At 46.3% G+C, this 23,235-nt stretch overlaps 1 protein-coding gene across 1 annotated transcript in view; it reads left to right on the top strand.

Annotated features, from left to right (window-relative positions):
- CILK1 (ciliogenesis associated kinase 1) overlaps nucleotides 1-23,235 on the top strand; it is a 62,247-nt gene that overhangs the window by 23,451 nt on the left and 15,561 nt on the right. Inside the window, exons 4-9 of the mRNA XM_004696353.4 lie at nucleotides 728-849; nucleotides 2,493-2,572; nucleotides 17,234-17,366; nucleotides 17,947-18,118; nucleotides 21,453-21,620; nucleotides 22,877-23,197. Coding sequence (XP_004696410.1) covers nucleotides 728-849; nucleotides 2,493-2,572; nucleotides 17,234-17,366; nucleotides 17,947-18,118; nucleotides 21,453-21,620; nucleotides 22,877-23,197 — 996 coding nt within the window. The remainder of the gene's footprint in view (nucleotides 1-727; nucleotides 850-2,492; nucleotides 2,573-17,233; nucleotides 17,367-17,946; nucleotides 18,119-21,452; nucleotides 21,621-22,876; nucleotides 23,198-23,235) is intronic.

Here is a 23,235-nt window from a genome sequence, read left to right on the forward strand (position 1 = left end):
CCCGCACCCACCCCCTTTGCATGTTCCTCAAGAAGAGGCTGTCTTCGTTTGAGCAAGGAGGGATGAGTAACCAAAGGTCATGCATCACTGTTCAGATCCCCCTTCTGGTCCCTCGCCCCTGCCTGACTCTCTTGTCTTTGCCCTCCTTAGAAGCGGAGAGATCACTCTCATCTCAGGGTCCTTGCAGTGGGACTTCTCTTTGAGTCCCTCCCGTCCCATTAAAAGGCGCTTTGTGAGGGCGCCGGGTTACGGATGCACATGAGACAAAGCAGAAGTCAGAAGTTGAGAGACTCATCAGTCTGTCAGTTGGGACAATGTCCAGAGGAAAATGTCTGCAGGCTGTTCACTGGTGATCTCAGCCCAAAGAAGCCCTTTCTCCCATGGCAGGAAATGCAAGCCTCCGCTCACTCATTGGCTTCCCTCTGGCCACTGCCATAGCAGGAATTCCACCACTGGGAGGGGCCAGGGCAAAAATAGCTCCCTGGTGCATCACCTGGTGTTGGAGCAGCCAGGAAATGCCAGGTTATGCTGATGGACTTGCTGTCTGGTCAGTTTTCCACTGATTTCTGAGAAACGCTGTCTCTTAAGTTTGTCCATAAAATACGAATTGTGACATAGGGAGGCAGCCTTTCTGTGATTCCAAAACCAGGGTTCTCTACCTAAGCTGTATGCGATGACTTGTTCAATAACGATTTTCTCTGGCTCCCTTTCTCCCTTGTCATTTCAGTCTTTAAAGAAGCTCAACCATGCCAATGTTGTCAAATTGAAAGAAGTTATCAGGGAAAATGATCACCTTTATTTTATCTTCGAGTACATGAAGGAAAACCTTTATCAGCTCATCAAAGAAAGGTACAGGGTGGACGTGATCTTAGAAATAAATATTACACTCAAGGATGCTTATTTGTCTTGCCATCCAATGGTCTTGCTACTTAGGCTTTGTCCTGGGAAGTTGCCTCTTGGATCAGGAGTCCGACCCACCTTCCTCTAGCAATCATACCTGTGGAAAGTGGAAATCTGTCAGAGAGGGACAACTCAAATATTATCAGTTAAAACAAGTAATAGAAAGGTGACCGCAATAGAAATAAAAACTTGCAAGACCTGGAAAAAACAAGGCTCCCTGGTCAAGTTCTGTCTCTTACTGGTTTCTGTCTCGTTTTAAGCCAGCCACATTTATGTTTTAATGGGCTGTTTACACAAAGAAGCTCCGAGATTTAACACACTGCAGCCCCGCATTCAAACAAGCACGTGTGGACAAAAGGGGTGGACGTATCAAGGGGGTGCACAGCTGCTTTCCTCCTGAGCTCACCATGGAAAACTCTAACATATATTTCAGTTTCTCAATTACCACCACGCTTGAGGGCTAGCCTCTTTGGAGGAAGAGACTAATAAATTTACGAGGTATGGTACTTCTGAACTTTAAAAGTGAACCATGTATAAAGGCGTCTGGGCACATGTTCTTGGTGTCAAGTGTCATTCATAACATGTCCCTGGGTGATTTCAGAGAACCAATCTTACCTTCATTGTCAATAACACCGATGAAGCTGTGTGGTTTACCCAAGCCAGCGAAGAATGCCATTGTCTACTACGTTTCCTAATGCCTTTATCTGAAAGGCTTCAAATTCTCCCCATTCAGATGTTTTGAAAAGTTTTAAGTTATACTCGTGTTAGTCTGGGTACAGTAGAGAAACAAATCCACAGAAACTCATATGTATAGGAAAGGGTTTTATATAAAGGGTAAGTGCACATCAAGAAAACATCCCAACCCAGTGCTGCCAAGCCCACAAGTCCAACATTAGCCCATATGTCCGACACCAATCCACAAAGTCCTCCTCCATCTCACAAAACACACGCAATGACGCCACCGACTGCAGGAGGAAAGCCGAGTCAGTGAGCGGGTAAGCATCTCAGCGCTGGCAGGGGTCTCCACATGGCTGCTCCAGCACCCAGGGCTGCATCGGGGTAGATCCATGTGGGTTCTCCTCAGAGATGTCTTGCAGGAAATGAGCCTTGCCAGCTGAAGCAGGGAACTGGCTAAGGCAGCTGCACCCTGGTGTGATCATTAGAAAGTAAGTGACCCGAGAACTCAAAAGGCGAGGATCACCGATCCATTTATCCCTCTGCCCTTCAAGTAACCCCACATGTGATTATCGGCCAGGTTGGCACAATAAACTTTACTGATATCAATTTGTCTCATGAAAGAGGAGATGTGTAGATTCAGACATGATATGTGGCATGATACTTATCGTTGATACTATCAAGTGCATCATCTATTCTTTGTAACATACTGGAGGTGTTTAGTGTTTGTAAAGCAGCTCTCGTAAGGATCAATGATTAGGGTTTTTTCTTTGCTCTTTACTACCAAAGGATCAAGTAAAAAATTAGCCTATATGTGTATGTTTTCTTATGCCAAATAATCAAAAGAATGAAAAATAGTGGATTTTTTTCATACATAACTCCAGATTTGTAATGTTTTTTTTCTCTTTCCCATACAGAAATAAGCTGTTCCCTGAGTCTGCTATCAGGAATATCATGTACCAGATATTGCAGGGACTCGCATTTGTTCACAAACATGGTAGGCAATTTGGGTTGTCCTTCTTTTGAATGACAGTGATGCGTTGGCATGAAGTAGCAGATAAGTGAAGTAGCACTATCTTTTGTGACTGACGGACTCCCAGAGTCCACGGAAGAGTTCAAAGGCCAACATTGGACCCTGGGAGGTGACCTCTTCTGGAACTTGATTTCTGAATTTCCCTCATTATCTGCATGTTTTTATTTGTCGGATGTTAACATCAGCCTCGTTATATTTAGGTCTAAGAATGAGTGCTGATTAGGTGATATCAGAAGCTCTGGTGGTGTAGTGAATTACACATTGGTCATCAGTTCAAAACCCCAGCTTCTCTGCAGGAGAACGTTGCTACTACAGCCTTGAACACCCACAGGGATGATTCCACCCTGTCCTAGAAGGTTGCTCTGAGTCAGAATCGACTTGATGGCAGTAAGTTTGAGTTGGGTGACATATTAGTGAAAAAGCAAAGGTTAGAATTCAAAGAATCTCCTCGGGTGCTGTTTCACCAGCCCGATGGCTTCTCATTTCTGTAATATGCTTCTACTTCTTCTTCTTGCAGAAGGGTTTAAAAGTGGCTTGATAGGATTTATGCAACACGGGAAAATAAAAATTCTAAATGCACAAAGGAAAAGGAAAGGCAACAACAGCAGAGGAAAAATAAACCGTGATCAAGACAAGGTCAAGGTTAATACTTAAAGTTCTCCCCCCAACGAGTTATTTAAACACAAGAAGCAGGCCACGAGTTTGATTCTGAGCTTGCTGTCAGCCAGTGCCAAGTACGGAGCATGACCAATGGCAACATGCAAAGGTCCCTCCAGGTGAAAACAGCTCGTTGCCTGGGGCAGGAGAGGAACTCCTGATCCCCAGCCCAGAGAGAGGTTTTCTTCCATGGACCCTCGTGCAGGGAGCAGTCTGTAGCACGGCTACATTGCAAACACGGCGGCTACCTCAAGTGGTTGGATGATCTCTCTCAGTGTAGGCCACTGACTTCCCCTGGTCAGAGAGAATGGTTCTACTGGGGCCTGGTGGGATTCGCCCTAGGGATGGTGGTCTGGTTAGTTGTGGGAGAGATTTAGAGAATCCACAGGGGCCGGGGGCTATATACCCTTCAGGAAGTCGTTTTTCTCAGCTGAGTTTTCAGAGGCCATTGTGGTTGTATTCTCTAGCCAGTGCCTGGAGCACTGCTGGTCTTTTTACTAGCTGTGTGCCGGGCCCTGCTGGGGTGGATTTCCATCTTGTGAACACAGAGCCCCCAGAATGAACAAATCCACGAGTAGCGCCGGGAGTCGCTTCAGGATGTCCCTTGAGGTCTCTAGAGACAGATGGGTGCAACCGTTGATTTTTTTTCTTTTAAATCATTTTATTGGGGGCTCATACAACTCTTATCACAATCCATACGTACATCAACTGTGTAAAGCACACTTATACATTTGTTGCTCTCATCATTCTCAAAACATTTGCTTTCCGCTTGGGCTCTTGGAATCAGCTCCTCATTTTTCTTTTTGTTTTTCCCCCTTCCTCCCCACTCCCCCCTCTCTCATGAACCCTTGATAATTTATAAATTATTATTTTATCATAACTTGATTTTTTAAAAAATCTTTTATTGGAGGCTCTTACAGCTCTTATAGCATTCCATACATCCATTATATCAAGCTTATTTGTACATATGCTGCCATCATCATTTTCTAAACATTTACTTTTCTATTTGAGCCCTTAGTCTCAGCTCTTCCTGTTTCCCTCCCCACCTCCCACCCTCGTGATCCCTTGATAAATTGTAAATTATTATTATTTTCATATTTTATACCGACCGCTGTCTCCCTTCACCCACATTTCTGTTGTTCATCGTCCTGGGGATGGGGCGGGGTGGGGGGATTATGCCGATCATCATGATCAGTTCCCCCTTCCTTCCCTCTTGGTAGCGCTCCTACCAACTCTGTTCCTGAGGGGTTTATCTGACCTGGATTCCGTGTGCTGTGAGCACTTATCTGAAGCAGTTGATTTTATACCGCAGAAATCCTTTCACACACACACACACACACACACACGCACGCACGCACGCGCACGCGCGCACGCACACACACACACACACAAACACACACCAACTCTCAGGATGCTGCTGCCACCATTGTAGATGCACCAACAAATGAGTCCATTACCCATTAGCAAGGCCAGGTTGAAGCTCCCTGTCAGCGTAGTCTGTCCAGATTTGACGCAAATTGGCAGTGACTGGAGAAGACCTTGACCGGGAACTCGGTCCTGCAGCCCGGGCCTAGCACTTCTGGGGTGGTTCCCAGGCTGCTTTTCAGCACCTCTACCACTGCTTTCGGTTCAAGACTAAATGCGGCCCAAGCACTGGCTCTCCGTGCATGGCCCGAGCAGCCGTGGCCCGTGTGGAGTGATCAGTGAGTAACATGTAAGGTGGAGTTGAATTGTGAGCCAGTTCTATCAAAAGTATCTCTGATTCCACTGAGATTGATCGAATGCCATATACCTTCGACTTGACTCCCAAGAATTCATCAAGGGCGGCGTGAATGTGTCAAACGTTAAAAATGTCTGGTAGAGCTTCTTAGAGACAAAGAAGAGGGTGACTTATTCGATTTAAGAGCTCCAGAAAAGAAATGATATAAAATCAAAGGTTTTCTCCAAAGAGCGATTTTCAACCAGCACATTTTCAAAAAGCAGCCCATCAGTGTGTCAGTAATTAAGGCTCTTTTAGTTTGCTAGTTGACCTGAAAGAAAGTCAACGTTCTTCTGTTTTCCCTCTCTTTCTTATGTGTGTGTGTGTATGTGATTATCCTCCTCATGAATCTTGCCAGATGCTTAGCAAATGTGGTATACACACCACCACATGCACAAATGTACACATGCGTGCACACACATGCACTTCCATGTATTTTCATATGCACGTACACATGTGTATGTACCCAAATGTGCATGCACCCCCTATACATGCATGCATACACATTTCCACTCATCCCCCTTCATGTACACACGCATCTATTTTTATGTCCAATAATTTCATATCTGGGTACCACTGTGCCCATTCAGTTCTTACAAGCTGAACTCTCCACCTCCCTCCCATGTCTTACCCACTAGGATTGTGTGTGGAAGCAGAGCAAGGGCAGGCTTGGTTATGGAGCTATTAGCTGCAAGGTCAACTGCTCGGCGGGAGAAAGCTGAGACTGTTCCCATAGAGGTTTATGGCCTTGGAAACCAAAGGGACACTTCACCCCGACCTATCGGGTCTCTCTGAGCTGGAATGGACTCAGTGACCGTGGATTTATAAGGTTATGGCCATTCACAGAGACTCTTGTCCATTCTTTTCCCCGACTGTTCAGTTGTCAGTTCTCATGTGAGCTTACTAACATTTCATCAGCTACTTGATTTATTCCCTGACAGCTTTCCCGATCGAAGGGGTGCTGTCTGTTCATTTGAAAGAAGAGGGTGCTGCGGCTCAGAGGGGCTTAAAGACCCACCAGGGGCCTCCTGCAGTGAGGTGGCGCAGATGAACTCAGACTTCCTGCCCTTTTCCCAGGCTTTTCAAAGAAAACACGAGACTAAGAGGTGACCAAAATGGCAGGAATCATTGGGGGGAGGTGGGGAGAGGGGCTGGGTACTCATTTTATAGGTCTTGACCATGCCCTTGATTAACAATTTGCGGGAACCACAGCCAGGTCATTGAGCTGACTTGGGTTACATGCACAGGCAGCTCCGTATTACTCTTTCTCTCCTGCCTTGGAGAAAACGCCTAAAGCATCTCACGGATTGTCTTGTGAGCTGCAGGCTCCTCTCAGGTTGCTCGTTCTCACTGTGAGAAGGTGCGCTCTGCCCCTGGGGACTCTGGTCCTCCGAGAGGGCAGCAGAGCTCTGCAGGTAGTTGCTATGGCCGTAGTTCATGTCAGAGAGTGCCTTTGCACCTACAGGGAATTGAAACGTGCCTCTGGTTGAGCAATGCCAAAGCAGATGTACTTTACAGGAATTAAACCATGCATGCAAGCTGGGCATTACAACCTTGACCCACCCTTGCAAATTTCTGGGTCACGCTTACCCACGGAGGTCAGGAAAAGATGCCCTAAGTGGCTGGGAAGATGATGCTTTACCCCATGGGGTGGTTCCCTGCTTCTGCGTCCACCACGGCCTTGCTGCTGATGACCTTGCCGGTGCCCTTTGCCTCGCTCTGTATCGCTCGTTGTCTTTGTTCCGTAACACAGTCATACCCGTGACCTGCTGGAGAAGAAAACACCGTGCGTTTCAAGTCAGTAATAGCTGTCAAGCCCCGACTTCCTCAGCAGGGAGGCGCGCTGCGTAGCTCCACAGTGCTTCAGTATTCTCTGGTGTTTGCACATGTTACTTCGTGTTCATCATTCACAGAATTCGGCGGAGGGGAGAAAGCCTCCTTTGTGGCTTGATGTTTTCCTTGCCTGGGGGCCGTGCATGAAAAAGTAAGCACAACACATTTTCTGCCAGGATGAAAGAACAAAAAACCCACAAACCTCTGTTATTCATCTGGCATGCTGGGTCTTGAAATTAAATGGAAGGGCTGGCCCTGCCTTCCGGAAGCCCAGCCGTTTTAAACAGGAGAGTTCTTATGGTCACAGCACTTTGCTATGGGGAGATCTCTAGAAGGCCCGGCTATAAGGGTTCCTTTGTGAATGAGAAGCTCGGTGGAGACACGGGCTCATTGTCTGGGGCAGCAGTGCGCTCACCAGCAGAACACAGACCCAAGAATCAGATCCGTGTTCTAGCAACACCTTGAGTCAGCCGGGCACGGTACTGCTTTGTGAGACTTAATTCTGACTTGCCAAAAAAGGAAACAAAGGAACCACGTCAGCCTAGGTGTTGGGGGGTAAAATAAGAAGCGTGCTGCAGGTAATGCCGAGCGCGTACAATGCTCCAACCCTGCAAAGCAGCCCCATGAGGGAGCTGTAGTCTGTCCCCATTTTATGGACGAGGAAACCAAGGCATAGAGAGGTTAGGCGATCTTCCAGTCAGTGCGTATCAGACTCGGGATTTGAAATCAAACAACCCGGTGTATCCGCAAACTTAACCATGATGCTGCATTGCCTCTCAAAGGTAAGCAGGAATGTTTTGTTTAAAATAGAGCTGTCAAAATAATACGTTGCCCAAGAGTCTTATACTTTGTGTTTTTTTTGCTGTTACTGAGAATCTACACAGAGAAACATGCGCCAATTCAATTGCGCCTACACTGGCGGTTCAGTGGCACTGACTGCGTTCCACGAGTGGCCTAACCTTTCTGTTTTGGGTGGGTGCGTTCTCGTGGCTGGCCTCGTGGTTAGACAGCCCAGTGTGTAACCCGTGTATGTCCATGGCTCTTCCTCGGGGAGGAAGGTCCTGTCATTTCATGGGCATTGCTGCCACTGGACATTTTTGAATGTTACCCCAGGAAACTGACGTGCAAGCTTAATTATCTTCTTGATAGAGCCTAGCTTGAGCCAGGGCAGGGAAGTTTCCCACAGGGGTGTGACTGGGTATGGCCTAGGCAGACGGCTCAGTAGCCAACTAAAGACGGCGAGGGGATCTGACTGTCAGCACACATTCGCGCTTCCTTTCTGGTCGTTCCTTCTCCATTCTCGTAACCTCACTAGTGAATCGCTTGAGTTGCTGATGTCAATCTGTTCCCCTATTGATCGACCTTGACGGAACTCAATGCTCAAGGTAGGTGCCCTCTGCTAGGTTAGCTAAATTACTTAGCTTTTATAGTTTAGTCAAATGACTGTTTGCTTTGCAGAAGAGTCCAAGGGAGATTTTTTTCCGGATGTAAAGAGAATCTCGGGGCAATCATTTCCGTGGTTCACCCGCCCTCCATGGCTCCTGAAAGTCTGGAGTGTGTGATCCCCTGAACGTTGGTTCTGTTTTCGCCCTTCTGTCAATCGAGGTGCTTCTACGGAATCTATTATCAAACATTCAGTAGTGATGTTGCGGCACCATCCAGTTCTTCTGGTCTCCACGGCGAGGGAGGCAGTTGCTTCATGGAGACGATTAGCCACTCATTCCAGATCCTCCTATTCCTGACTCTTTTATTACTGACACATATTTATGGACATGGGTTGTGAATCCTAACCTCTGTGGCTATACAGTGAACCCTTGCCACTTCGAGCTTCGACTTCCGCGGCTTCACTCTATCGCGGTTTTTTTGTTTTTTTTTTCTATCGCGGTTTTTGCGTAACAGCGCATGCTCTGTCATTACTGCCACTGATTGGCTCATACTGTACACGCTTGATGCCATAAATAATATAATAAAAAATGATAATTGTAATGTCCAAAATGTTTTACTGTATTTTCCCTTTTTCGTTTAATAAATTGGGTAATACGAGTGTAATGGTGACTAAAGGGTGTTTTTTCATGTCCTCTATGCTCTAACTACGAAAATATTTGATTTACAAATAAGGAATCCTACTTCGCGGAATTTCATTTATCACGGTAGGGTCTAGAACTGATTAACCGCGATAAACGAGGGTTCACTGTAATCCCATTTGGGAGTGGGTTGTGTTTGTTATGTTCATAAGGCAGGGCTGATGTGCCCTTTGTCTTAAATCAACCTCATTTGAGATATAAGAAACTAAACAAGCTAGCAGGGGAGAGAAGGGGTAAAATGGATGCGAGGCGCATGCAAAAGTTGAAGAGACACAGACTTCTCTCCAAAATGTACATGGGGTAAAATCCTTGTCGAGCCAGTGATTTCAATTGAGACTTCCAGCCTCCTAAACTTTGAGAAAAGAAACTTGTGTTTGTTGAAATCATCCATTTGTGGTATTTTGGTTGTGGCAGCACGAGATAAGTAAGACACTGCCCTCTTCCTCTGTTGTCCTAGGTGAGTAGAGAGATGTCCGACTAACAAGGCATAGCACTCTTGAGCAGAAGGCTCGTGATGTTGTTAGAGGCCATCGAACCGTTCTAATTCATAGCAGCCCTGTGCACCGCAGAGCGAAGCACTGGGCAGCCCTGCGCTGTCCTCCCACTTGTTCTCGCGTTGGAGCCCATGGTTTGTAGTGACTGTGTCGATCCATCTTGTTAAGACCTTTCCTCTTTCTTGCTGTCCCTCCACTTTGCCCAGCCTGGTGTCCTTCCCTAGGGAGTCTCTCTGGTGACATGTCCAAAGTACATGTTATGCAATAATTGCTCCATCCTTGCCTGTAAGAAGCATTCTGACTGTACTTCATCTAAGACTGATTTCTTTCAGGGGCGTGGGGGGCGCAGTCCTTAGTACTTTCAGTATTCTTCGGCAGCACCATCATTCAAATGCAACAATTCTTCTTTGGTCTCCCTTATTCGATGTCCAACTTTTACATGCATATGAGGCCATTGAAAATACTACGGCTTGAGCCAGATGCACCGTCTTCCCCAAAATAACATCCTTGCTTTCAACACTCTAAAAAGGTCTCATGCTGCAGGTCTACCCAATGCAATGTGTCCTTTGATCTCTGACTGCTACTTCCATGAGCTCTGATTGTGAATCCAAAAAGCCCACATCCTTGACAACTTCAATAATCTTTTCTCCATTTATCACAGTCCAGTTGTGAGGACTTTGGTCTTCTTTACACTGACTTGCAATCTGTACTGAAGGCGGCCATCCTTGATCTTCATTAGCAAACACTGCAAGCAAGACTGCCATCTGCATGTTGCAGGTTGTTAATAAGTCTTGACTTTTTATTGAGGGTTTTCCTTTTTCAGTTTAAGTTTCGCGGGGTGTGTTTTCCTTTGTGGTTATCTAGCTCTAGGCCTTTGCACATTTTATGATAATTCACTTGGTCTTCTCAAGCAGCCCTTTGAAGTTTTCTCTTCAGCTCTTTGACTTCATCATTCCTTTCCTTTTCCTTAACTTCTCTACAATTAAGAGCAAGTTTCTGAGTCCCTCTTTTTGTTCTTGCGTGACATTTTTTAACAACATGAGATCGAATTCACAAACCATACAATTCACACCTTTAAAGCACATAACCCAACAGTTTCCCCTGTAGTCACTGAATTGTACCACTGTCAGCACAATCAACTCTAAAACATTTCCATCACCACACAAAGGAACTCCATCCCCGTTAGCAGTTCCTCCGCATCTTTCCTTAGTCCTCCCGTCATCAACAGCCTGTCATCTTTGTTCAGCCTCTACAGATGCACCTCCTCTGGACTTGTCACATGACTGAAATCATGCCCTGTTAGGTCTTCGGTGACCTGGTTCATCCATGTTGTAGCATGTATTGCATTTCTTTTTATTGTCAAATAACATTCAAATGACAGTATGACTATACATTATTTTTGCGTTTTCACTTGTTGGTTGATGGTCATTTGGGTGGTTTCCTCTTTGGGAGTGTTATGAATGTGATGTTAAGAATATTTGTGTATAAGTTGTTGTGTGGACATGCACTGTAATATTCTTGGGAGTAGAGTCATTAGGTTATATGATATAGCTATGTCTAACCTTTGAAGAGTCTGCCACATGGTTTTACAAAATGGCTAAATAACTTTACATTCCCACCAGCAGTATATGAGCATTCCTATTTCTCCACATCCTCGCCATCACTTGTTATTTTAAAAAAAAAATCATTTTATTGGAGGCTCACAGATCTCTTATCACAATCCATATATCCATCCATTGTGTCAAGCACATTTGGACATTTGTCGCCCTCATCATTCTCAAAACATTTACTTTCTGCTTGAACCCTTGGTATCAGCTCCTCATTCCCCGCACCCCACCCTCCCCACATCCCACCCTCACGAACCCTTGACAATTTATAAATTGTTATTATTTTTTCATGTCTTACACTGTCTGATGTCTCCCTGCACCCACTTTCCTGTTGTCCATCCCCCAGGGAGGGGGTTGTAGGTAGATCCTTGCCAACACTTGTTATTATCTGTCTTTTTATGTAGCCATCTTTGTTAGTGTGAAGTCATGTCTCACTGTGGGTTTGTTTTGCATATCTTTGATGATTAATAATGTTGAATAGCTTATTGGGCATTCCTGAGGTGGTGGAGAGGTTGAGGGGACTCGTTGATCAATTAATGAATACGGGAGAGAGGAGGGTACACTGCAAATGAATGTGGTGATATATATGCGACTTCTTTTCAATACAACTGAATTTGGAAGTGTGTGATATATAAATTATATCCCAATAAAAGTATTGGTAAAAAACAAAACAAAATGAGAAAAAGACTCTCAACAAAAGTAATGAGCCACAGACCATCCCAGATTATCAAGGCTGTCTGTTTTTGTTGTTATTTCACTGAAAGTGTCAGTGTACACATTTTGCTAATGTAACCTTAACCATGTACTATTATTTCTGATTTTTGTTATAAACTCTTGTTTATTAAAAAAATAATAATGTTGAGGGCTTTTTTATGGGCTGATTGATAAGTTTGTCGATTCTTTTTAGAGACAGAGCTATTTAGATCCTGTGCCTATTTCTTAATGTCTCATAGGTCCTCTCTATGAGCTTAAGGAAATCTCTTTCTGTCCCTGCTTTGTTCAGTGCTTATATCAAAACCAAATCAAAGCAGTTTCCGCCTAGCCTATTCTGTGTCGGGGTGACGCAGTGCATCTCAGGGTGGGGCGGGGCTGAATGGCTGTCAATGACTGTGGTCGCTCAGAGGTAGATCACCGGGGCTTTCTTCTTCACTCTCTTCTGACAACCACTTGGAACTTTTCTTTCTTTCCTATCTTATTAATGACGTTTTGCTTTCTTCACAATCGATGTTCTTGAAGTCCTCCCATAGCTCATCAGGTCTTCTGTCAATAGCGTTCAATGAGTCAAATCTGTTCTCGAGACGGTCTCCAAGTTCACATGGCGTACACTCAAGGTTGCATTTTGGCTCTGGTGGACTTGTCTTAATTTTCTTCAGCTTCAGCCTGAGCTTACACATGAGCAATTGATGGTCTGTTCCTTAAGCAGCCTCTGGCCTCATTTTAGCTGCTGATAGTGAGTTTCTCTATTGTCTCCTCTCATAGATGTAGTCAGTTTGACTTCTATGTATTCCATCTGGAGAAGTCCAGGTGTATAGCCACCGTCTGTGTGGTTGAAAAAGGATATTCGCTACGAACAAGTCATTGATCTTGCAAAATTCTATCCTATGTTCTCCAGCTTCATTTCTATCACCAAACCCATATTTCTGATGGCTGTTTCTTTCTTTTTGTTTCCAACTTTTGTATTCTAATCACCAATAATCATCAATACATCTGATTGCATGTTTGCTCAATTTCACATGGAAGACATTGATAGAATTCTTCAATTTCTGCATTACTAGCTTTAGTGAAAGGTGCATAAATTTGAATAATAGTTGTATTGACTGGATTTCCTTGGAAACAGATACAGCCCTGTCACAGATAGCATTACACATCAAAATAGATATCAAAATGGCCTTTTGGATGATGAATGCAATCCCATTCCTCTTGATTGTTTCGCCCCCAGTATAGTAAACCTCATGATTCTCTGATTCAAAATGGTCAATACCAGTCCCTTTCAGCTCACTAACACCCAAGATAACGATCTTTATGTGTCCCATTTCATTTGCGACAACTTCCAGTTCTCCTAGATTCATACTTCGTACATTCCTAGTTCCAATTATTAGGAGGTTTTCTGCAGTTGTTTCTCCTTGTTTGAGCCATGCCCCGGTCAGCAGATGAAAGGCCTGAAGGCTTTCCGCCCACAGGCTTTGCTCCATTCCTGTCACTGTGGTCGACTCTGCTGTGAGAAGGCGGCTCGCCTCAGTCATCTGGTGTTAGAGTGCCTTCTAAGCTGAGGGGCCGTCCTCTGGCACTGTCTCTGGCAAAGTTCTGCTTCTGCTCATTAGGCCATCAGTACCTGACAATGTTTCAGTGCTGTCCTTAAGGTTCTCAGCAGCTAATTCCACTGAAGTGGCCAACCCACTCCTTCTTTGTGGTCAGTTCTTATTCTGGAAGCTCTCCTGAAACCAGTTCAGTTTGGGTGACCCTGATGGTGTTTGAAATACCAGTGGCATAGCTTCCGGCATCACAGCAACACACAAGCCACCACAATATGACAGACTGACAGATCAGTGGTGGGAGGGTCATGGCAGTGAACTGCTATTGTTCAGTCATAGAAAGGGCAGAGGGATAGATAGCCACAGGCCTTCATAGAGGACTCCTACTTACAAAAGCTGCTCACTGGAGACAGTGGGACAGTTCCGGCATATGTCAACTGACAGACACAGGTTTCAGCAGTCTTTTTAAGACTCTGCAATTAATTTTCTTCTAGCATTTTCACTCTGACAGAAATATGATCTACAGGAAAGGGAAGCTACTGAGAGGGACACCTGGGAAACCAGAATTGTCCTTCTCCTCCTCTCACCAGAATGAAAGAAGCTTGTAGATGTACAGAAGGGATTGCACTGAGGGAAAGGATAAAATTGGGCTGGTGGGAAGAGGTGATTGGTGTTTACAGGGATATGAACCCAGGGTGGAAGCAGGAGTACAGGAATGCTACTTCTGTTTGTCTGATAGGAGGAAGAAAGCTTGAGTGTGTTGAGGTAGGTGTTAGAGATGGGGGCTGAAAAACAAATGCCTGGTTAGAAAGGCAGTGCCACATAACTATGGAAACAAGAGTTAATCTAGCTAGAGGAAGAATAAAGGAACTCTGGTGTTAGGCGCTGTGTTAGGCGCTGTGTTAACCCAGTGTTAGGCGCTGGGCTGATAATCAGATCGGCAGTTCAAGCCCAGCAGCCACCCCTCAGGAGGAAGTTGAGACTATTTTGCTTCCACAAAGATTTATAGTCTTGGACACACTGTGAAGGGTTACTGTGGGTCCGAGTCAATTTGATGGTCATGAGTTTGGGGTTAGAGGAGGAACAAGTCCCTATGTGGTACAAACTGCTTTCCACATCTAGCCTTAAGATCAGTGGAAGAAAAGGCCTGGCAGTCTGCTCGAATTACAATGACAACCAGAAGACCCCTTCTACAGATGGCCATTAGTAAGCATCAACTCAACCCAGCTCAACAACAGGTAGCAGCAACAACACAGGAGAACAAGGGCACCTGCAGAGAGAAGCCGCGATACACTGGAGTCGGGACGAATCAAGATGTAGCGATGCAGATGGTGAGGGAAAGGGCAGAGCTTGACCGGACCTCGGCTCTGACCCATCTCTTGGTAGAGGCGTGTGAGTAATTCATCCTCCACCACCACCACCACCGCAATTTAGCTCCGTTTTCCCATCTGTTCAGTAAGGAAATGGTGTTTGACATTTTTTTCTCTGCTGGAATGTGTTTAATACTTGGAGTTTCTAGAAAAGAGACCAGGGTGTCACCCTTCACATATTTACAAGGCTCGTGGGAGTCTTTGTAGATGCACTGACAAAAGGTCGCTCTCACAGTGTATCTCTTCAGACATTCTTAAGCCAGTTCTGGGTGGAGAGCACACAATTGAGCCTTCTGGGAGCAGCAGGAAGCGCTGAAGAACAGAAGGTCCCAACACAATGACTCAGTCTTACCAAGTGTTACAGCAGATGCCACCCACTCTCGTGGGTGTTGGTAATCTTTATTTAATTAGGTTGCTAATGAAACATCCAAAATTGACAGTATCAGTCTTTCAAGTCATCTTAAATGCCATTCTTGACTAATAAATGAATTACTGTTTGCTTTTGTTGAATTAACAGCCTCCATTTTGGTTCTTGGTACAATGTAGATACAGTATACTACTATTAACTTGTTCCATGATAGATGTAAGAAATTGGTATGTGTAAGGCATACATATCTATATCTATCTATTTGTCTATATCTGGAGTCTCTGAGTGATGCAAACAGTTAACTCACTCGGTTGCTAACTAAAAGGTTAGTAGTTCCAGTCCACCCAGAAATGCCTCAGAGGAAAGGCCTGGCAATCTACTCCCAGAAAAGCCAGCCAGTGAAACACCTGTAGAGCCTAGTTCTACTCTGGCACATGTGGGCTTGCCAAGAATCAGTGTCAACTCAACCATATCTGCTTCCTGGTTATATCTCTATCTACATGTGCACACACACACAGAACAAAACAATGAAATAGATATATGGAAGTTTTCACATACACACGTATATATGTACAGCATACATATAAACAAAGATGTGTACACTGATACCTATATTCATACAGTCTTAGTTATCTAGTGCTGCCATCACAAAAATACCATAAGTGGGTGGCTTTAACAAGCAGAAGTTTATTTGCTCACAGTTTAAGAGGCTAGACCCTTCAAGTCCTTTGTTCACTCAGTTGCCTTTTGAGATTACCACGTGCTTGCCACTGTGCTAAACTTCCAATGCACCCTAAGTGTGTTCTCTACCCTGAAAGTGATCCCACCCAATCAGCGAGAGAAGGTGACCATGAAAATGGTAGAATAGAGTCCCATCAAGTTCAGAGGGGAGGCCCTAGAAGGTCCATGAGGGAGAGAGCCAGGTCCACTTGGGTTGCTTCTGAACCTACAACGCCGGACCCAGAGCCAGCCCTGGAGAAGGCCCCCATGCTCCTTCCTTGCTGGAAAGAAGGAGTGAAGGCAGGAGCCCGTTAGAGTGACTTTCCTGGAGGAGAAGAAACTGGAAACAGATCCTGAGATGGATGAGAACAAGAAGGAGCTAGGAGACACCAGTAATGGAAGTAAGCGTAATAAGCTTTGGGGAAAGGGGAGCTTACCTGATTGGAACACACGATACATATCCTGATGATATATTAGAAATAAACATATCCGCGGGGAGAAAAAAAAAGAGTAGAAAAAAAAAAAGAGCAAAACCATAAAAAAAAAAAAGAAAAAGTCATTTTCAAGGCAAGGATGGGAGAATGACGAGGGAAAGACATTGTTTGGCTGATCAGGAAGAGCGGGAAGGGAGAGAGGCTGATGGAAGGAAGACCTCTTGGGAAATGGGGATGCTGAGATAGGCAATTGGGTGAGAGTATTGAGAAAGAGCAGAAAGGAGCAGAATTGCAATACTTTGATGGAAAATGCAACCAAATCCCATGGCTGGCTGGGGAAAGGTGGAGCCAAGGTGACTAGCAAGTAGTACCAGGTAAAGACTCAGGAAAAAGAGATGGCCTGGGAGAGGTGAGAAAGGTGTTGGACATGTTGATGGGGGCACAAGATACCCTACGAGAGGCATTGGTTGAGAGAAGGGCAGAGATTTGGGCACTGTCAGCAGAGAGGTTTTGAGGGCACTGTGTAGGTCTTCATTGATGGCTACTAATCGCTCCCCAAATGTGCTCATTGGGATCCACTCTTTGCAAAACTGATATTAATAGCACACTACAATGAACACGATCCTCCGCATTATCTGAGGTAGACTAGCAGCACTAGACACAGCATTAGGCCAATTAACTGGGTTGACCTAGGAAACCATGGCTTTAAACCTTAAACCAAGAGACCCAATCCAAGGAAGTATTTGGTCATACATAAGGAACCTTAGTAGCTATTGACTAATCATGTTTTAGAAGTTCTTGTTTTGGGGTGGGAAAAAGGACAAAGGTCAAATTGTGAATGATTTTTACATTTGGAGGCCATCCAAGGGAGTGAAAGCCGACCATTGAGTGACCCAAAGGACTCTTCATTCTCTGTGGGGAAATTATACATAGCCTCTGTGTTGGGTCAGCTGACATTTAACACAACTGTTGGTATAAAATGATCTAGCTACAGAGAGTGATGCAGAAGTAAGCTTGCCTGTGGCTTCCCTCTCCACTGTCTCTGCAGGCTTCTTCCATCGGGATCTAAAACCTGAGAACCTTCTCTGCATGGGACCAGAACTCGTGAAAATTGCTGACTTTGGACTGGCCCGAGAGATCCGATCAAGGCCTCCATACACGGACTACGTGTCGACCAGATGGTGATTCCTGGTTTTCCTTGCATTTCTTTGGAAAGGATCACCTTTCCATGGAGGCTCATATTAGAGGCATAAATCCTGACCTGTCAGTGGGAGAAGCAGAGAGGTTTGAAACATGGAATTGTTGGTAATTCTATAAGGTTACAAGCTTGTGCTATCATGAATTGATTTTTTTCATCGTATAAGTAATATTTTTTAGATAGTTCTTTTCTGGGGGCATTTTCGCAAGATTTGTGCAAGGGGTCACATTCTCCATAAACCTGTGTGGGAAATTGCTATTTTTAAAAATAGCCAGACCCTAGGAAATTTGGAGTAAGCACTTTGCCGTGGTGACAAAGTCGCCTGAATTCAGCAAGTTGTGCCCTGTCCGTGTGTGTGCTTGTTTCTCAGACACGCTGACCGGAAATGCCCCATGGTAGGATGCTCAAACGGAAATGGTGTGAAATAGAGAAGTGGGGTTTTGTAGCATTGATAGAAAATAGGAATGCATACACGCTTACACTGACACTTGGCTCTTGGACCTAATCTCATTTCTGGCCTGTGGGAGCAGTCACCAGCAGCTAACCTGTGTCCCCTCCCCCAGGTACCGGGCTCCAGAGGTGCTCCTGAGGTCTACCAACTACAGCTCCCCCATTGACATCTGGGCCGTGGGCTGCATCATGGCGGAAGTGTACACTCTGAGGCCGCTCTTCCCTGGGGCCAGTGAAATTGACACCATATTCAAAATTTGCCAAGTGTTGGGGACGCCGAAAAAGGTAATGACGTGGAAGCAAGGAAAGAAGCGAGGCCATGGGGCAAAGCCAGCTGCTTCCGCTGCTGTCTCTCTTCACGCACTGCGGGTGCTGTTCGTTCTAGAACAGAGGTTCTCAACCTTCCTAATGCCACGACCCTCGTGTTGTGGTGACTCCCACCCATAACATTATTTTCGTTGCTACCTCATCACTGTAAGTTGGCTAGTTATGAATCATAGTGTAACTATCTGATGTGCAGGATGTATTAGGCAACCCCTCTAAAAGGGTCATTCCACCCCTAAAGGGGTCACTACCCACAGGTTGAGAACCGCTGTTCCAGAACCTTCCATCTGGCTTCAGAAAGTCTCCTCTACTCATGCTCTCTGACGCTGCTGTCTTCTTTTCTTCCTTCTGCTCTGTGTGATGCTGTGTCCTGTCAGGGCCATGGCTGCCGTCCCTTGCATCACCTCACCTCCATTGCCAAGCCTCGTGGTGATAGCGGTGACACCTAATCCGAAGTCGCCGAAATGCCACCTGTAGCCCTCGCTCACTTCATTCACACAGTCAGGCTTCCCTTGACCCTCTGGCCCTCACCCCTTTTCCAGCGCATCTGGAAAGACTGCGTCCCTTGGACCACCAAACCAGCCCCCTTCTCCAATGCTCATTTCTCTCATCCTAATCCCAGAGCTCCACACTTCTTTTCTCTCCTCTTCCTCCTCCAAGCAGTTAGTCTGTAAACCCTGGAGACTCTCCTTGCATGACATCTCTCCCATGAGGACCCGCTGCCAGCATCACAGCCTGGGCCATGACACACACCGGGGGGGGGCACCCCCCCCCCCGTTATCTTTCAGTCTAAGGCCAAGGTCATCCTCCAAACAAACAGCTCTGCTGCTGTCAGCCCTTCAGAAAAATATCTGTTGATTTCCCATCGCCCAGCTCCCTTAGCGCTCCTCTCTTATGCCCACCGAGGGGCCTCTTGCGGCACAGTGGTTAAGCTCTTGGCTGCTTACTACAAGGCTAACTGCTGAGTTCAAATTCACTAGCAAAGAAAAAAATGTGGCGGTCTATTTCCATAAAGATTCTATCCTTGGAAACCCTTCATGCTCCTACCTGCACACCTCCTGGCTATTTGTCCTCAAGTGTCTCCATGTCCTTACTTCTTTCCGGATGCCCTCTGCCTGGAGTCAGTGTTTCTCACGTGTCCCAGTTCTACTTCCCTCCCAAGGTCCTCTGCCCTCGGCCATCTCAGTGTTTCTCTGGCCTCCTCCTCTTCACTTGCCACTCACAGGCTCCTCCCTGTCACATGGCTCCATCTAGCACTCTGTATCCATCCTCCCCACATTAGGTCGTCTTCTTTCTCTTTGGTGGTACTGCCCAGCACTGTATCTTCTGCCCACTGCTGTCAAGGTAACTCAGGCACGTAACCACTGCACCACAAGGGCTCCCTCATTACCGTATGAGCTTCCATATTTGGTAGTTACTTGCCCACCCCTCGGGTAGAGTGCCCTCATGGAAGGCAAGGACGCTTATTCCCTGTGCCTAGCACAATGCCGAGTACCTAGTAAATCTTCAAGAAACACTCGCTTCAGAAGAAACGACTACAATGCACCACCTACAGTCCGGAATCTTTACCATGGCGTGGGAGGCCCAGGTCCAGGTGCCTGTCCTACCTTTCTTTCTATCCTCCTCCCCTGCCGCTCCCCTGAGCTCTCTCTTCAGTGTGCCTTGCCTATTATGCCTCTGTACCCTGGCACATGCTGCCCCTTTGCCTGGACTGTCTGCCCCTTAGCTCAGTATGAAGGCCCTGAGCCCGTTAAGTTGAGACTCAGCTCACTTGTCACGTGGAGGAAGCTGCCCTGAACCTTGTGGGATCTCAGGAGCTCCTCCTGAGACGCTCATGTTACTTGGTGTGTGGTGTGTCCTGGGTCGTTCATTTAGTTATCTGTGTACCTGTTTGCTTGACCTTAAACACATGCGCTGTAAGGATTTGTCTTTGTTTATACGCTAGCACCCTTGCTGGCATGCCCACCAAAAATATATTAATCATTTCCCTCAGCAGTTTTATTGGCAAATAATTCACATATCAGACGATTCAATAGTTCAAGCCCATCAAGAAGAGTTGTACAAACATCACCACAGTCCATTTTAGAACATTTTCTTCGATCTTCTACTCATTGTTATTAGCTCCTCATTTCCCCCAACCTCCCCTGCCATAACCCCAAGGGGCTATTAATCCAGTTACTGTCTCTATAGATTTACCTATCCTGGATTTCAGATACAGAAGAACATATTTTTTAAATGAATAAAAATTAACAGGTATAGCAAAGTAAAACAGATGAAAATCTCATGAGAAAAGAAAGCAGGGAACATCAAAAACTAGAACAAACTTAAATGGGTCATAAGGAAGACCAAACGATAGGGTGCTAGCTTTTAACCTAGCTTCATCGGCAACAGTCCACTTTCCTATGCGTCTGCGCCCTAGCCAGGCGACCACCTCCTCCAGAAGACCCCTGGAGGCCTGATGGAGGCCCTCTCGCCCAGGTGCCTGTACCTGTACCTCTGTGGTGGCCTCGGTCACATTTTTACTCTATCATTTTTGTTTTTCAATAAATATCTTTTTGGGGGGATACTGGATTCTTTCTGATTACTTAATAGCACCAAGTACGTAGCAAGCACTCGATAAATAAGTGAATGAGTAAGTGGAATTGTTATACAGAGCTACTTTGCTTGAAGAGGGAGAGAGAGAGAGAGAAACTATGGCATCAGGATCTATCTTGTAAAAATAGTAAAATGTTAGCACGAGAAGGAACCCTTGCTCAGCATGTTCCCTCGTTCGCTCTAACGTTTAGCGCCCAGAGGCATGGCGCAGGAAAAACTGGGGAACGCAAGGTTGGGTGAGACAACTTCTACCCTTCGGCACGTCTCCGAACCGTGGTGTGCTGCGTATGTTTTGAATTGTTAGGAGGGGGATTCAGTCAGATGTAGGGCTTCACAGACGCATTGGTCCAGAAACAAGGAAATTTGTTTTTCTCCCCAACATACCGATTAGTAATTCCCAAGAAGCGCTGTCTCGTGGAACACAGTTGAGGAAATAAACCTAAATTGGTTCAACCCTAAAGCCCAACGAGAAGGCTTTCCTGTGTGAAGTGCGTCAAGCTGATGGTAAACCCTCGGTCGTCTCCACTGCCCCCTTCCAATCTTTTGCTGTGTCCTCGGCCGGCTCTTTGTGCGTGCCTGTTTCGCTGCACAGTGTCACGGTCGCAGAAGGACTGCCTCGCCCATGCGGCCCACGTGCCAGGATGTCAACCCCTGGCCCAGCGGTGGACTGAGCGAGATCTTCTCTCTTCCCTTCTTTCAGACCGACTGGCCGGAGGGCTACCAACTTTCCAGTGCTATGAGCTTCCGCTGGCCGCAGTGTATACCCAATAATCTAAAGAGCCTGATTCCAAATGCTGGCAGCGAAGCCATTCAGCTCATGAGGGACATGCTGCAGTGGGACCCCAAGAAACGACCAACTGCTAGCCAGGTTTTCTTCTCCTTTATCCTACTTGATGTATTGCTTAGGAGGTTCATACCAAGCTCTAAATGTTTTCCGTAAGTCTCGTGGGAACCGCTTAATTTGGCAGTGCGGGTGAGATACCACTGATGGGTGGTATGGTAGTATACAGACTTAAACATCATTTGAAACGTATTGTGTGAGGTTAGAGTAGTTGAGCTTTACACAATCCCGTGCCTTTGAAAACTGAAATGTAATTCCTGTGCTCCGGCTCCCGATGTGGGGACACAAGCAGAAGCAGCTCTGCCTGTTTTTGGAGACCATTGTAAAATACAGTGCCTTCGGGAATGCAGAATCTGCCACGATCTGTCGTGGCAGTGATTTATATTTGGTTTGGCCTAAGAAAGGTCCCTGAGTGGCACAAATAGTTTGCACTTGACTACTGGCCTAATGGTTGGAGGTTTGGACCCACCCAATGGTCCGAAACATTCCAAACTCGGTGCCACTGAGTTGATTCCGACTCACAGCAACCCTTTAGGATGGAGGAACTGCCCCTGTGGGTTTTCAAGACTGTAGCTCTTCACCAGAGTGAAGCCTCATCTTTCTCCCGAGGACCAACTGGTGGTTTCAAACTGCCGACCTTGCAGTTAGCGACCCAAAGCATAACCCATTATGCTACTAGGCCTCCTCAGTGGTACTATGGAAGACTTACAGCAGTCTGCTGCCATCAAAGTTACAGCCAAGAAAACACTACGAAACAGTTCTCCTCTGTAACAGATGTGGTTACCATGAGTCAGAACAGACCCAGCTCAGTGAGCGCTAGTGAGGAGCCAAGGGGGCCTGGTGAGTAAGAGGTGGGCTACCATCTGAAAGAGTTACATACAGTCTTGGAAACCCAAGGGCAGTTCTGCCCTGCCGTCTAGAGTTACTACGAGTCAGCACTGCTTCGATGACAGTGAGCTGAGTGGTACATTGAGTTACTAGTTGAACCGCTGACCACAAGGTCAGTTGTTCAAACCCACCCGCTGCTCGCCAGGAGACAGATGAAGTTTTCTGCTCCGATAAAGAGCGACCACCTCGGAAACCCAAAGGAGCAGTTTTACTCTGCCCTGCAGGGTCGCTTGGAGTTAGCACTGGCTCAAGCACAGTGAGTCTGGAGTGCTGTTGATGTTTTCGAGAAGAAATTATAGCACACCCTTCACAGGAAACAGACCCCAGTGATCCCGATGGTGGGGCACCTTCCTGGCCACCCGTTTTCCCTAAAGCAGCCTTCTCTGTCATTCCAGGCCCTTCGGTATCCTTACTTTCAGATCGGGCACCCTCTCGGGAACACCACCCAGAACCTCCAAAATTCAGGGAAACCACAGAGAAACGTGCTGGAAAAGGCAGATCCCCCTCCGCACATGAAACCCGTCCCTCCTGCCCAACCCCCAACCAAGCCGCACACCCGGATTTCTTCTCGACAACATCAAACCGGACAACCCCCTGCACACCTCGTGTACCCCTACAAGGCAGAGGCCTGCCGGGCAGCGCACCCAAGCCACCTTCCAGAGGACAAGCCCAGCCCGCTGCTCTTCCCGGCCCTTCACACCAAGAATCCTCCTTCGGTAAGCCAGAGAGTTCCAGCCAGGGGAGGGGGCTCTGC

This window comes from Echinops telfairi, unplaced genomic scaffold (assembly GCF_000313985.2).
Source record: "Echinops telfairi isolate 266 unplaced genomic scaffold, ASM31398v2 ScPeMD7_3533;HRSCAF=4204_1, whole genome shotgun sequence".
Lineage (NCBI taxonomy): Eukaryota > Metazoa > Chordata > Mammalia > Afrosoricida > Tenrecidae > Echinops > Echinops telfairi.